The 15,402-nt window shown below is 41.7% G+C and overlaps 1 protein-coding gene across 32 annotated transcripts in view; it reads left to right on the top strand.

Annotated features, from left to right (window-relative positions):
* The window catches only part of PDE10A (phosphodiesterase 10A), a 344,897-nt gene that overhangs the window by 253,880 nt on the left and 75,615 nt on the right, over nt 1-15,402 (top strand). For 19 of the 32 annotated variants that reach the window (XM_081529694.1, XM_081529715.1, XM_081529708.1 and 16 more), the window contains 2 exons: nt 12,863-12,983; nt 13,480-13,529. In XM_081529694.1, the coding sequence (XP_081385820.1) occupies nt 12,863-12,983; nt 13,480-13,529 (171 nt within the window). Of the gene's footprint in view, nt 1-1,800; nt 1,913-3,846; nt 3,984-12,862; nt 12,984-13,479; nt 13,530-15,402 lie in introns of all 32 variants that reach the window. The other 13 variants (XM_081529713.1, XM_081529714.1, XM_081529719.1 and 10 more) reach the window with 2 other exon arrangements.

Raw genomic sequence — 15,402 nt, 5'->3', positions numbered from 1 at the left:
ACTTTGTTTCCTTTTATGTGAATTGCATCTATGTTTTATGTGTGATACATTCAAAGGAACTTCTCTGGTACAGTGTAAATCACACAGATTTGAATTTGTTCTTTGCCAGTCTTTATCTGAATGACCTTTTAAAATAACCTTTAAAAACTTCAAATGTAAAATGGGAATAAAATCTATCAAACCTAAGGTATGCAGTCAAAAGAGGACGAAAATGCATAGCCTTTTATTCAGTTTTGGAATACCAAAAATAAAATTTTTAAAAGCAGAGGGAATTAATGAGAAGAAATTAATGGCCCACAACTTAAAATATAGGCTTAATTAATAATGCAGAAGATATTTCCTTATATAGATCAATAAAGTAGACGGTTTTGGCAATCTATTCAAGAAATAAGAAAATAGCAAACATTAAGGGATGAGAAAGGGAAGATAACTATAGGCAAAAAGGAGATTATTAATAATTTAATAAGGAATCATATTAATATATACTCATGCATTTGAAACTTTAGATGCAATGGCCAATATTAAGGAAATTATAAATTATTAAAGTTTACTGAAGAAGAGTTAAGAAAACTAAATATCTTGTTAACCAGTGAGAAAAACTGAAAAGTTGGTAAAAGTTCCCTTAAAATGCATGATGCCTTAAAGTCTTTACTGGATGATTCCTCCAAACATGAAAAAGGAGAAAATTCCTACGTTATAATAAAGTATGTATTTCAAAAGCTAAGAAGATAATTTATCTCAAGAGGGAAGTTTATTCCTAAAACAAAAATTAAAGCATTATACAAGATAGAAGACATATTGACCCGTGTTAGTACTGCAAACATGAGTGCGGGAATCTTAAGTAGATACATATGGCAGCACTCCCAGTGCCAAGGGTGGTGCCAAGTGGGAGGATAGTGCAGTGATCCTGGGAAGATGTGAAGGTGGTGACGATGGAGGTGCGGAAGTTCGGTAGACTGAATTCTACACACGTTTGCAAGGTAGAGTGAACAAGAACTGCTGATTAATTGGATGCTTGGTATAGAAAAAAAAGGCAAACAAGAGAAATGATAGCATTGGGTTTTTGCCTGAGCAGATGGAACGTCAAGGTTGCCGTCACTTAGATGGAAGTGTTTGCCAGAGCGGGAGCAGGGGTCACTACTGCGTGCTTAGTCTTGGATGTGCTGAGTCTGAGACCTTTAGTAGATTTCTAAGCTGAGATGTTCAGCGATTAGTTGACTATTTGAGTCTGGAGTTTAGGGGAATGATCTGAGTTAGAGATATAAATTAGAGAAGCCTTAGTAATAATATGGACGATTAAGAACACCAGCATATAGGATGGTATGTGAAGTGCTGAGGTTGCATGAGATCACCTAGGAGGTGAGTGTGGTTTGAGAAGAGAGGACCGAAGCCACAGGCCAGCCCTGGCACAGAGCATTTGCAAGTCTTTAATGGGAGAAAGGCCTGTGCAGACTGAACGGAGGAATCCGCAGGCAGGAGGCAAACGCGGGGCCTGTGCCTCCTGGAGTGGAGGAGAAATTGTGTCCAGAAGAGATCAGTCACTGGTGTGTTAAATGCTGCCAGCATTTCAAGGGAAACGGAGCCTGAGAGCTGGCATTGGGATCTGATGGTGTGGACGCCACGGGTGGCTTCAATTAGGGCTTTCCGCTGGAGCGATTAGAGTTAGAGGGGGAAGGAGGAGAAATTGTAGGCGGCAAATACAGACAGTTGTTTTACGGAGTTTTGCCTTAAAAGAGAGACGAGAAATGGTGTGGTAGCTAGATAGGGAGTCAGGTGTAATTGACGTGTAACCTTTATTAGTTTCAGGTGCACTACAGAAAGATCCAACATACGTACACACTGTGAAATGGCCGTCACAGTGCGCCTAGCGAACATCCCTCACTGCATGGTCATGAGCTGCTTTTCCCTGGTGGTGAGAACTTTAAGATCTACTCCCTCGGCGGCTTTCAAACATCCAATACGGTCTTATTAACTGTAGTCACTGTGCTGCATCTTGTGGCCCGGAAGTGAAAGTGAGGTTGCTCAGTCGTGTCCCGACCCTTTGCAACTAGTCTACCAGGCTCCTCCATCCGTGGGATTTTCCAGGCAACAGTACTGGAGTAGGTTGCCATTTCCTTCTCCAGGGGATCTTCCCGACCCAGGGATCGAACCCAGGTCTCCCGCATTGTAAGCAGACACTTTACCATCTGAGCCACCAGGGAAGTCCCTATGGCCTGGAGACTTACTTAGTTTGTAACTGAAAGTTGGCATCATTTGACCACTTTCACCCATTTTGTTCACTCCCCACCCCTGAGATATTATTTTGTTTTAAAAATGTTTCATTTTTCTTTAAAAAAATATGGAATAAACAGTAACAAATGCATACAAATGGAAATAATTCAGTAGAGAGAACATGTGATGATTTGGGTCAGAGGAACCGCTTGGTTGGGGCCACAGTTCTTGGGCCACAGAGGGCCTCCCCCACCTTCTGCAGCCTCCCCAGCGAACTTCAGTCTTTTCCTTCACAAAAGACTCACATTTATTCACTTTCAGTTTCTTTTCACAGCGTGTTGTTTTTTAAAAGAATTTTTAATTGGTTATAAGAAAAATATAACCAAAGAAACAAATAGAGGAAGAAACAGAGGAGGAGAAATAAAAATTGGGATCGTCAATACTTTTCTATAAATAAGCAGACTAGCTGGCTGTTAACTTCCAGTTATGGGAACCTGAGCCTGAGTTGGGTTCTTCACTTACGTAAAGTTGACTTTAGAAATAAAACAGTTGTTTTACCAGCAAAGTCCTTTTTTGTTTTTTTTCCAGGAATAACAGAGATTTGCAATTTGGGATAAGCGTGCTATAGCAGAAACTATAAGCAAGGCTAGACAAAGAAGAGGCACGCTCTTTATAAAGGAAAGAGGGAAGCTTGGAGGGGCTGTTGATAAGCACGGAGTCCAGTGGAGGAGACTGGGGTGGGTGGGGGGAGGGTAGTGGCTTTTCATTGGCTGAGCTGTTGCTGGGTGGGGAGAAGATCTTCCCTCCTTTCCGGGTAGTTAGGTGGTGAGGAACCTTCTTCCAGTTGGAGATGCAGGGTCGTCTCTTCCTGTTTGGGGTCTGCATCAGAGCTCCCTCTTCTGGTCTTGCCCACTCATTTAATAAGGTATCCTAAAAATAAACAAATAAATAAACAAATAAGGCATCCTTTATTCATTTCTACATCTCTTAGGGAAGGATACCTGTCAGTTTTTATTATTGTTATTAAATTTCATGAAAATGCAAACTTACTTATCTGATTTTACATCAATCTTTAGGAAGTTTCAAAGACATACTATTAAAATGTGGTTCAGTGTTCAGTAAGTGAAGGTGATACACAGATGACTAGAGTAGGCAGTGAACTAGTGAAAGTCGCTCAGTCGTGTCCGACTCTTTGCGACCCCATGGACTATACAGTCCATGGAATTCTCCAGGCCAGAATACTGGAGTGGGTAGCCGTTCCCTTTTCCAGGGGATCTTCCCAACCCAGGGATCGAACCCAGGTCTCCCGCATTGTAGGCAGATTCTTTACCAGCTGAGTCACAAGGGAAGCCCAAGAATATTGGAGTGGATAGCCTATCCCTTCTCCAGCGGATCTTCCCGACCCAGGAATCGAACCGGGGTCTCCTGCATTTCTGGCGGATTCTTTACCAATGGGGCTATCAGGGAAGCCCAAGAGAAAGGCAGACTCCGGTAGACATACCTGGAGTAGTTTTCATGTTACCTATGCCCTCCCTCCAGTTGACAGTCATGGGACTCAGGTGCTGTGACCCAGTGGAGAAGCAGACAAGAGAGCATGTCCTCTAACATCTCCCTAAACGTGGTTCCTTTAATCAGGCTTTGGCTAAGGGGGCCTTTGGACACCTGGATGTGACCCTTGCAAACAGGGACCCAGGGGACAAGCAAGTCACCGCCCCATCGATTATCAACTTGTCTGTAGGACTGAGAAGCCAGAGATGTAACGTTCCAGTCAGGTAAAGTGAAATTCTGGCATTTTGAATTTGAAATATCAAACAGCCCAACAAGAATTTCTCACCCTGATGGAAAAATCACCCACTTTCCCGAGGAATACTGGCTGGAAGCCTGCCAGCAGAGGCTGTGTTTTCCATATGACACAGGGCAAAATAGCTTCAGGAACTCCAGCTTGAGTTTTGTGAAACTCAAAGCAAAATTTCTTATAAAGCACAGTATTGTTCGTCTTAGCTAAATTTCATTTCGCAGCTTTTGCTGCTAGTTACTAACTATAGCCATAGAAACCTCGGAAGCCTGTGTGGAGGATCAGTTCTCAGCACCTTGGCTTCCGCAGAGAATGAGTGGCAGGATATTTCCCTGTGTAGCTGAGTGCTTCAGTCTGCTACAAGAACATGTCTCATGCTATTTACATACTGAAAAATGGTGGCTAAAGACAGCGATTGTTGTTTGCTTGTGCTAAGGATGAAACCCGTAATCTTAACGATAGACACACAAACCATCGGCCTATTACAGTTTTTGCCTGATCAGTGATAATAAAATGATATTGGTAATATGTAGAAGAATGCAAATCCTATTAATCACGATGATGGTGATTAAAAACACTATCAAGCCATTATGATATTTTTTAAGTGGGAACCAAATACATTCTTCTTTCACAAGGTTCTAAATTGTCACCTGCTTTTTAAGACCATTCTTGGCAACCACAACTCTGTTTTAGAGTCTAGATGTTGAACTGTTAACAGTGGAGGATCTACTAATCCCTCGCTTGCTGTTAAGGATTTTTAAACTTTACAATAAGCATTTGCAAAGAGTCAGTGGCGTCTTCTTTCCTAGCTCTTTTTTTCCTGCAGTGCCTCTGAGGCCCACAGTTTTCCTTAACTCTTCGTTGGGATTGCCCATGCGTAGTTAGAATTCTCCTGCCTGTGGTGTTTGTATGAAATAAATGACCTTTATTTATAACTTATTTTCCTCTAAAATACCCAAATCATTTTGATAACTTTATTCTTAATATGTAACATTGAAAAATGTTTGCCACTTTCTTGTAAAGGTAAACATGCGTGTACTTTTTGACCCAGGAATAACCCTCAAGTATTTGCCTAGTATAATTTTGTTTCTATATTTTCTGAGAACTATGGTTTAATTTTTTTAAATCTTATTTTTTATTAAAGTATAGTTGCTATACAATATAAGTTACAGGTATACAATTTAGTGATTAACAGTTTTTAAAGGTGATACTCCAGTGAAAGTGAAAGCAGCTCAGTCATGTCCAACTCTTTGCAACCCCATGGACTATACAGTCCATGGAATTCTCCAGGCCAGAGTACTGGAGTGGGTAGCCTTTCCCTTCTCCAGGGGATCTTCCCAACCCAGGGATCGAACCCAGGTCTCCCGCATTGTGGGCAGATTCTTTACCAGCTGAGCCACAAGGGAAGCCCAAAACGATAGTTATTAACGCAATCTGGCCTATATGGGGATTGAATCCGCAACCTTGACTTCCCTGGTGGCTCAGAGGTTAAAGCGTCTGCCTCCAATGCGGGAGACCTGGGTTCGATCCCTGGGTCGGGAAGATCCCCTGGAGAAGGAAATGGCAAACCACTCCAGTATTCTTGCCTGGAGAATCCCATGGACGGAGGAGCCTGGTAGGCTACAGTCCACGGGGTCGCAAAGAGTCGGACACGACTGAGCGACTTCCCTTCCTTCCTTCCGCAACCTTGACGTTATCAGCACCGATACTCCGTGTATAGTTATTATGAAATATTAGCTATATTCTCCGTGTTGCACAGTGTATTCTTGTAGCTTACTTTGTATGTAATAGTTTGTACTTGTCAATCCTCTACCCCAACGTTGCCCTTCCCTGCTTCCCTCTCCCCACTGGTGATCGCTAGTTTGTTCTCTACACTTGTGAGTCTGCTTCTTTTTGCTTTATTCACTAGTTTGTTGTAACTTTTTGATTCCATATATAAGTGATGTCATACAGTAATTGTCTTTCTCTTTCTGACTTATTTCATTTATCATTATGTCCTCCAAGTCCATCCATGTTGCTGCAGATGTCAATTTTTTCTGTTCTTATGGCTGAGTAGTATCCCATTTCTTCTTTATCCATTCACCTGTTGATGGACACTTAGGTTGCTTCCATATCTTGGCAATTGTAAATAAAGCTGCTGTGGACTTTGGGGTACATGTGTCTGTTTTAATTAGTGTTTTTGGATTTTTTGGATATATACTCAGGAATGGAATTGCTGGGTCATAACATAGTTTGTTTTGTTTTGTTTCTGAGAAACCTGTTTTCCACAGTGGCTGCACCAATTTCCATTCCCACCAACAGTGCACACGAGTTCCCTTTTCACCAACATTTATTATTTGTATTCTTTTTGATGGTAGCCATTCTGACAAGCATGAGGTGACATCTCATTATAGTTTTGATTTGCATCTCCCTAATGATTAGGGAAGCCTGGTGTGTTGCAGTCCATGGGGTTGCAAAGAGTCGGACACGACTGAGCGACTGAACTGAACTGAATGATTAGTGATGTTGAGTATTGTTGGACAAATATCTACTCAGTTCTGCCCATTTTTTAATCAGTTTCTTTCTTTTTTTTTTTTTGATGTTGAGTTGTATGAACTGTTTATATATGTTGGACGTTAACTCCTTGTCAATCATATTATTTGCAACTATCTTTTCCCATTCAGTAGGTTGTCTTTTTGTTTTGTTAATGATTTCCTTTGCTGTGTGAAAGCTTTTAAGCTTAATTAGGTCCTTTAAAAAAAAATAGGTCCTTCTCAAAAAAATTTTTTGCTCTTATTTCCTTTGCTCTAGGAGACAGATCCAAAAAATATTGCTGCAGTTTGTGTAAGAGTGTTCTCCCGATGTTTTCCTCTAGGAGTTTTATGGTATCTGGTCTTACATTTAGGTCTGTCATCCAGTTTGAGTTTATTTTTGCATATGGTGCTAGAGAGTGTTGTGATTTCACCCTTTTACATGCAGCTGTCCAGTTTCCATAGCACCACTTATTGGAGAGATTGTCTTTTCTCTATTGTATATTCTTGCCTCCTTTGTCATAGATTCATTGCTCATGTAAGTGTAATATAATACATACTTTACATGAGGCCCTCTCATATATACATATGTGTATATATATGTATGTATTATATATATGTATTTGTGTTGAGAAGCTTACAATCCATGGCCATAGTGGGCACATATAGCTCCAGCTCTTGGATTTTAAATATCATTTGCCACTGAAAGAAACTAGGGCTTCTTTGAGAAGCAGAAATGGGTGGATCAAGGGCCAGCAAAATGTTTGATGAGAAAGTAAGAAGGTATGAAAGAATCAAGAAGATTTGTCAAAAGGGCATAGGAGCTATCTTGAGGAGGTTTCCGTTGGTCAGATTTGGGACAATTGGAGCATTAAAATGCATGTATAGCAATATTGGTTAATGTTAATTAGTTACACGTGTTGAGTGAAATAAGCGTGTGTGAGTCCGCACTCATGTGAGTGAATGAATGAGGGAGACAGAAAGCCCTTCTCCCCAATAACATGCCAAACAGCAGACACAGGACAGACGATGGTGTTCCAGGCCCGTCACCTCACTGTACTCTCGTCCAAAGTACAAAGCCTCTAAATGTGATTTGAGGAAACACCAGGCAAATCAGAATTGACCCATAGTCTTCAAAAACATCGCGCCCAAGAACACAAAGAAAGGCTGTGGAATTATTCCACATTCATGTATACAAAAGAGACAGACATGACAACTAACTGGTATATAGGATTTGGAATTTGAACCTCAACCAGTGAGGAAGGGATAATTATAAAGACAATATCGGGACAAGGTATGAAATTTGGATATGACTTTATCTATCTAGTGCTCTGATTATTATAACTATATTGCTCTATGTCTCTCACACTCTGTACAAATTCAGTGTGTTTGTTCTCTTACTGTTCTTTTTCTTAGGAAATACTGAAGGTTTGGGTTAAAGGAACATACCAACTTCTTCTCAAATATTCATAAAAATACGTATTTCTAGTTTATGTGTATATATATGTGTGTGTGTGTAGATGGGTGGATAGATAAGACACCCATAGAGAGAAAGATGGAAGGAGAGAGAGAAGAAGGAAGTAGGGAAGGAATTTACCAAGAGGAGAAGGCAAAGATGATGGTGGTGTAGTTGCTAAGTCATGTCTGACTCTTGCAACCCCTTAGACTGTAGCCCGCCAGACTCCTTTGTCCATGGATTTCCCAGGCAAGAATACTAGAGTCGGTTGCCATTTCCTTTCCAGGGAATTTTCCTGACCCAGGAATCAAACCCAGCTCTCCTGCATTGCAGGTAGATTCTTTACCGACTGAGCTAAGGCAAATATGATGAAATGTAAATAATTGATGGTACAGAACTTTCTTGTACTGTTCAAGTTGAAATTATGTCAAAACAAAAAGTTACAAAAAGGTAAATTTAAAAAGAAACAGAAAAAATCTAAAGTATGTAGAATAGAAGATATTATTCAAATATTGAGCTTTATACTGAAAACTGAGCTGTTTGTGCATGCGTGTCCACGTTTATTCAGCGTGGCACCACTGTCTCAGTATGGTCTCTACTGTGTTTGTTACAGCTCTTTGAGACCAACAGGCGTCGCAGACTTCATATCGTTCATGCTCCCACTTCATTCTTGAATTGCATCCAAGCTCTTCTGGTGAAGTGAACTTCCAGTCGGTGTGTAAACACCTAGTTCACTTTAGCAACTCTGAGAATAGTTGTTCTTCTGGTGAGACCAGCTCTCAGTTTCCTTTCTGAGCCAGGGATTAATACTTCTCCACTCAGTACTACTGTTGTTCACTGGGAGCAGCACGCCGGGCCTCCCTGTCCTTCACCAACTCCCCGGGCTTGCTCAAACTGATGTCCATTGAGTCGGTGCTGCCATCCAGCCCTCTCATCCTCTGTCCCCCCCTTCTCCTCCTGCCCTCAATCTTCCCCAGCATCAGGGTCTTCCAATGAGTCGGCTCTTCGCATCAGGTGGCTAAAGTATTGGAGCTTCAGCTTCAGCATCGGTCCTTCAGTGAATATTCAGGGTTGATTTCCTTCAGGATTGATGGGTCTGATCTCCTTGCCGTCCAGGAGACTCTCAAGAGTCTTCTCCAGTATCATTGTGTCACATAGGAAGTTATTTCTCTCTGGATGACAGAGTGGCTATTCTCTGGTCCCCAAGTTGTGTTCCACATGCCCTCAGGCACCACAGCAAACTCACAGGGACGATTTAGGACATGGTGCAGTTTCATGGGAAGCAACACCATCTGTCAGAGCTTGATGGAGTTCACAGTTTCAGTGCTTGCCGGACATAGTTCCCAGTTTTAATGTTAGATCACTCCAGTCCTGTCAGTGGAGTCATATCTCTGCAAATCCTTTGTGTATGTGTGTGTGTGTGGTTTCTCTAATGAAAAGCAAGTACTGCTTGAAAACCAACGTGGAAGAGAAAATGAGGGTGACTGTGTCCAGTTTGATTCTCAGGTTTCCACCGCCCAACTCATTGTACCTTCGAGTTCTAACTCATCTTGATTGAGAAATATCTGTGATCCTCGGTGCATGGGTTCTTTTAATAAAGGCAGGGGTGAAAGGACTTTGTGAAGTCGAAATGCTGTGCAAATACATAGTTCTTAACAACTTCACTAATATACTGTTGTAATTTCCTATCAGTCAAGACATAGAACTGAAAGTTTATTCAACTGAATTGATTTGATCCCTGGGTGAACGTTCTTCATCATGTTGTTTCCGTAAGAGAAGTGCCTTAGCTGACTTTCATCCCACTTGTTTCCTCTGCCTTTCCTCTCATAACAGGACTCAGGAGCAGCAAAATGGCCATAAGGCTGAGGCCAAATAATTGTTATTCTTATTATTCATATTTATATGTAATTTAAAATTTTCAGTATATTGTGATTTGAATGATCCACTAACTGTGAAGGTATGTGTATTAGTCGTTCAGTCGTGTCCAACTCTTTGCAACCCCATGGGCTGTAGCCCACCAGGCTCCTCTGGCCATGGGATTCTCCAGGCAAGAATACTGGAGTGGGTTGCCATTCCCTTCTCCAGGCGATCTTCCCAAACTAGGGATTGAACCCAGGTCTCCTGCATTGCAGGCAGATTCTTTACCATCTGAACCTTTAATATTTGAGAGGTAATATTATGTTAGCATAATTAGTAATCATAGTTAAATATTTTGCTTTTATAGTATTTATGCAATTATTGCTTATCAAAGGAAACAGGGTCTACTAAAAGTAACCCATCTATTACTTTCAAGATTAGAATTTGAAGTTTAATATAAACAACAACAAAATTTGAGGTCATAGATTGCCACAGAAGGTTACTGTTGAAAGATATCTTAAATACAGTCTATTTCAACCTTCTTATTACACAAATGAGAAAAATGAAAGCTCGGAGACTTGAAAGGAAACCTCGTGATAAAGTGTCCATAACCCCAAGCGTCTCCTTGTTCTCGCTTGTGTGTGACAACCCATTTCCTGTCCCAAAGAGATAGAGAGCAGCTGGTCCCTGATCTCAGCTCTGCATTCCAGTCACATTGAAGGGCCTGTTCTCAGAATTACATCGTCAGGGAAGGGTCAGTCTGCTATCATTTTTACAGGGACTCCTCTACCGAGTGACTAAAAACCCACCTTGAAGCAGTCAGTCGCCCCGTCTGTTTCAGTTGCAGGGACACTGTGGCCAGGTGCTTGATGTGGGTTGACCGCTGGCCTGGTCATTCTGATCGCAGCTTCGGTTCTGTCCACCATGTTAACAGCAGCCGCCTTGACTCTGGTTAGGATGCATGGCCTTCTGTTCCCTGCGTGGCCAGGATCCCATATGCTCAGTGAATCAGGAAAACCCGTTGAACGGCAGTGGTTCCCAGACTCACCCGTGGCCCACACCCCCAAGCTCTGCACACAGGCCCATGCAGCCTGGGGAATATACTTGTCATGGCCTTGAGGAAGGGAGTGTCCATCGGATATAGCTAAGGGGTGGGTCACTGGGTCTGATAGGAAGAATCCACGCTAGCCTTCCAGTCTCGCCAAGATTAGAATATATACCAGGGAAGTTCTGATTTTCAGCTGCATTTAATGTCAGCCATTTGGCGGGGTTAGGGGGGTGTTGCAGATTTCAGCCGTCCCAAGCATAAGCCCACTGAGCCCAGTACCTCTGTTTAATGCACTCCTATTTCATCTGCCTGATCCAACATTACCTTCATTCTGCCTGACCCCAGCCCCGTGAGGTCCATCCTCATTTGTTTCCCAGCTTTCTATGTGTGTGTGAAGTCGCTCAGTTGTGTCCGACTCCTTGCGACCCCATGGGCTGTAGCCTACCAGGCTCCTCCGTCCATGGGATTCTTCAGGCAAGAATACTGGACTGAGTTGCCATTTCCTTCTCCAGGGGATCTTCCCAACCCAGGGATCGAACCCCCTGAGCCACCAAGGAAGCCCAGGTTTCTGTAGGTTAGCTGAATCTCATCCATCTCATCTCTTGACAGTTTATCCTTGATACTTCATTTTCTGAGGTCTGCCTGTACTTGAGTCTGTTAATAAAGAGGTCAATAGCAGAGAGAGGTGGTGGACCAGCATCCTCCTACAAGGCGGCCGGGGGTGCTAGGCAGACCCGCCCTTCAGGATGCTAGGCTTCAATGGAGCCTGTCCGTGTCTCTCTTGTCCCCGGATCCTTCCGTCCCTGACCATCCCGTTTAAAGAGCCGTCCTTTCCTCCAAAGCCATTTACCGTCAGCCTTCCCGGCTCTCCTGTCTGCGTCGTGCCCATCAGCTTCCATCACACTGTGTCGCTTGCTTACTTGCTCTCTTCCAGCTAGAAAGTAAGTTCGTTGAGGACCGGAATTTCATTTTTTCCAGACTCTAGCATTTCTCGGGTCAGGAAGAGTGCCTGTGAATGGTAGTGGATCGTCAGCACTGGCAGCGCGTGTTTGTGGAACGACTGACTGATCGACTCATCCATTCTCCTGTGTATTCATCCCGCAGATGGATGAGTGCGGGGCTCAGCAGTAACAACGACCTGCAGGGCTCTCGGAGTGAAAGGTGGCTGAGCGGTGGAGTGAGTGAGAGAGAGAGATGGCTTGAGATGGTTTCCGAAGCAGATGATCACGTTTTGCAGAGTTCAGAGACCACCCTGGGAGAAGCCTTTAGTCTAAGTGCGCTGGGAAGCCCCAGGAGTCTTTTGAGCCTCAGAGTGAGAGAATTTTATTTTTAAAGTTCACCATGTCTGTGGTTTGGAGAGGAGGCTTGGGAAGGCGCTCGCTCGGGGGCAGGGAAGCTCACCAGGAGACGGATTTTCCGTCCTTTGAAGAAGACACAGCGTTGGGCCTAGCCTCCACCGTCTTCCCAGACCTTTGTCCACCGGCTCCTGCCTGGCCCCTCGGTGCGGCCAGCACCACGGGTCCAGTGAGAGCCTCCCACTCCTGTTCTAGTGGCAGAGTTGAGATCAGACTCACTTGGGTCCAGCGGTCACTCCATGGACCCATGTGAGAAGCGAGTGATAAACAAGCGTCGTTTCACCCAGTGCAGTGATCTTAGGATGTTTCAGTCAGTTAACAGATTTCCCAACTGCCTTTCCTGATCCAGCTTGCTTGATCACATTGTATTTAAAATTTCAGAAACAAACTTGTAACATTCTATATTTTAATATAAATATTCATTCATGGAGTCTATAGATATCCTAAGTTGTAGCAATTTTAACTTTCAATCTATTTTTATGGTCCATCACAATAATTAAATCATGCTCTATAAAAACATCATGAACAGCTAACTTATATTATAAAACCATGTATATTAATTGTATATGTGACAAACTCAGGAATTCTTATTTTTTTATATTTAATTACGCCTCTTTTTTTTATTCAAAGTATCAAGATACAAATATGCAAGGAGTTGTGTATGAACTAAACAGCTATATAGAACAACGGTTGGATACAGGAGGAGACAACCAGCTACTCCTCTATGAGTTGAGTAGCATCATCAAAATTGGTAAGGAATGTTTTGTGTTCCTCCTAGTAGAAAGATTATACCAAAGTAAATTAAATTATGTTCTCTTCACTGATGACATGTAGGCATATACATCATTCGTTTTGGTTGATGCTTATATTATACTGGTTATTCAGTATTATAAATGCCATTTGTCCATTTTTAAATGCTTTAAATTTAAATATGTCTCAAATTTTAAAAATATTTTCTAATAATTCTGATATTTAAACTTTGACCAATATATTATTACATAGTACATTGCTGTGTGCCTTTGAGAATGTCACATCTTAACAGAAATAGCTAATGAAAAGAAATGAAAATATTCTAAGTATGTAATTCAGTAAAGCCATAAGTGATTTAGTTCAGTTTACTGTATGAAAATTAATTATGCTAACAAATCCATTCGAAAAACTCATATTTGAAGTCTCACCTTAGAGAATTCATGCATGTTATATTCTTCCATTGAGATTGGTTTCTTCCTTTTTTATTACTTTGGCAGCCACAAAAGCTGATGGATTTGCACTGTATTTCCTTGGAGAGTGCAATAACGTAAGTATCTAAATTTAGATTTAGGTGCTCTAGATAAGAGAATGTTATAAGCTTTTAAAAAAACACTTACGTTACAAACAACAAAATGTATCATAAGTAAGTACTTTAACCATCCTTTTCTATTTTGTTTCTGTACGTGGTGATTACCAGTTGAGTATTTTACCAACATGGTGACGTTTAGTCACTAACATCTTAACATGTTTTATTGTTTTGGTTTGGTTTGTGGTGTGCTGTCTCATGAACGGCGTTTCTAGACTCACCGTCCTGTACGGAAGTTATTTCATCCCTGTGGGCTGGGGTGCCGGGGGCAGGCGGTGTCCTTTTCGACACGCAGTCCACACTGGAAGCAAATGAGAGCAGAAGTTTTATGCGAGTTCTGTAGACTTTGTAAAGCTCTGAGACGTGCTGGGGCGGAATCGCTGCCTGTAGATCCCTGAGCCACGGGGTGGCGACGCAGGCTGCTGCGGGGGGGGGGCTGCTCAGGGGCGCCTGGTCCGCCCGTCGACGGAACAGGCTGGACCCCGTGTTTCTGGACTGACTCACTTAAGGCCCCGTCTGCTGTCAAGGGCAGCTGTCTCAGGCCCTTTCAAAAGTCTTTCAGGACATTCAGTTACTGACATTTGATTTTCTGTTATAGTGTTAACACAAATGTAACATTTTAGAAAAACGCTCTGAACCAGCAACACTTATATTCATAGGTTAAGTGAATAAAACTCAGTTATAACATTATTTTGCAAACTTTTACTCTGTATTTCTTGTGTGTTAGGCATTGTTATTTGAGATTTGGTATGTATTTTTGCAATGTGATACTTGTTTTGTGAGTAAGCAAAACGTATGCTATTTATATTATATAAAATGTTAATAGGAATAGAGACACAGTATTCTGATATTTTTAGCATATTCATGAGTAGTAGAGTAGTCCAAACCATGAAAGTCATTGCACAAAAAGTCCTTATGGGCTGAATGACCCTACTCATAACTGACCTCTTCCTCTGCACAGCCCTTGCTCCCCTTGGGTTGTGAGGATCTGTGTTACAAGATTAAAAGCTCTTTAAGATAAGGACCACTCCTTATTCATTTATGTATTCACCTGTATTCTCTCTTATTTTCTTTCACATAAGCAGTCATAAAGAGGGTTTATTAAATAGAATTATTCAGATATTACTCCTACTTGTAAATGCTTTCTATTTTACATACTGGTAGTATGTTAAAATGATGAAGCTACTGAAATAACAAATAGATTTCTGTCCTAGTCATTCTAAAAATTTTTTTCTAAAATTTGAAATTTTTATTTAAAAACCAAGATTTCCTTTAAAAAAATAGTATATAATTTAAAATATATTTTTTAAAATTTTTAATTGAAGGATAATTGTTTTACAAAATTTTGTGGTTTTCTGTCATATATCAACAAGAATCAGCCACAGGTACACCCATGACCCCTCCGTCCGGGACCTCCCTCCCATCTCTCTCCCCACCCCACCCTTCAGCCTGTCGCAGAGCCCCTATTTGAGTTCCCTGAGTCATACAGCAAATTCCCACTGGCTATCTATTTTACACACGATAGTGTCAATCTCTATGTTACTCTCTCCATACATCTCCCCTTCTCCCAGCTCTCCTCCCACCTTGTCCATAGGTCTGTTCTCTATGTCTGTTTCTCCACTGCTGTCCTGAAAATAAATCTATCAGTGCCATCTCGCAGATTCCATATACATGTGTCAGTATACAATATTTCTATTTCTCTTTCTGATTTACTTCACTCTGTATAATAGGCTCTAGTTTCGCCCACCTCATTAGAACAGATTCAAATGTGTTCCTTTTTATGGCTGAGTAGTATTCTATTACATATATGTACCCCAGTTTGTTATCCATCCGT

This window comes from Giraffa tippelskirchi, chromosome 9, assembly GCF_054371585.1.
Source record: "Giraffa tippelskirchi isolate mGirTip1 chromosome 9, T2T-mGirTip1v1.2.pri, whole genome shotgun sequence".
NCBI classification, from domain to species: domain Eukaryota; kingdom Metazoa; phylum Chordata; class Mammalia; order Artiodactyla; family Giraffidae; genus Giraffa; species Giraffa tippelskirchi.
Note: the sequence above shows the minus strand (reverse complement) of the source record. Positions and strands in the feature narration are given on the sequence as shown.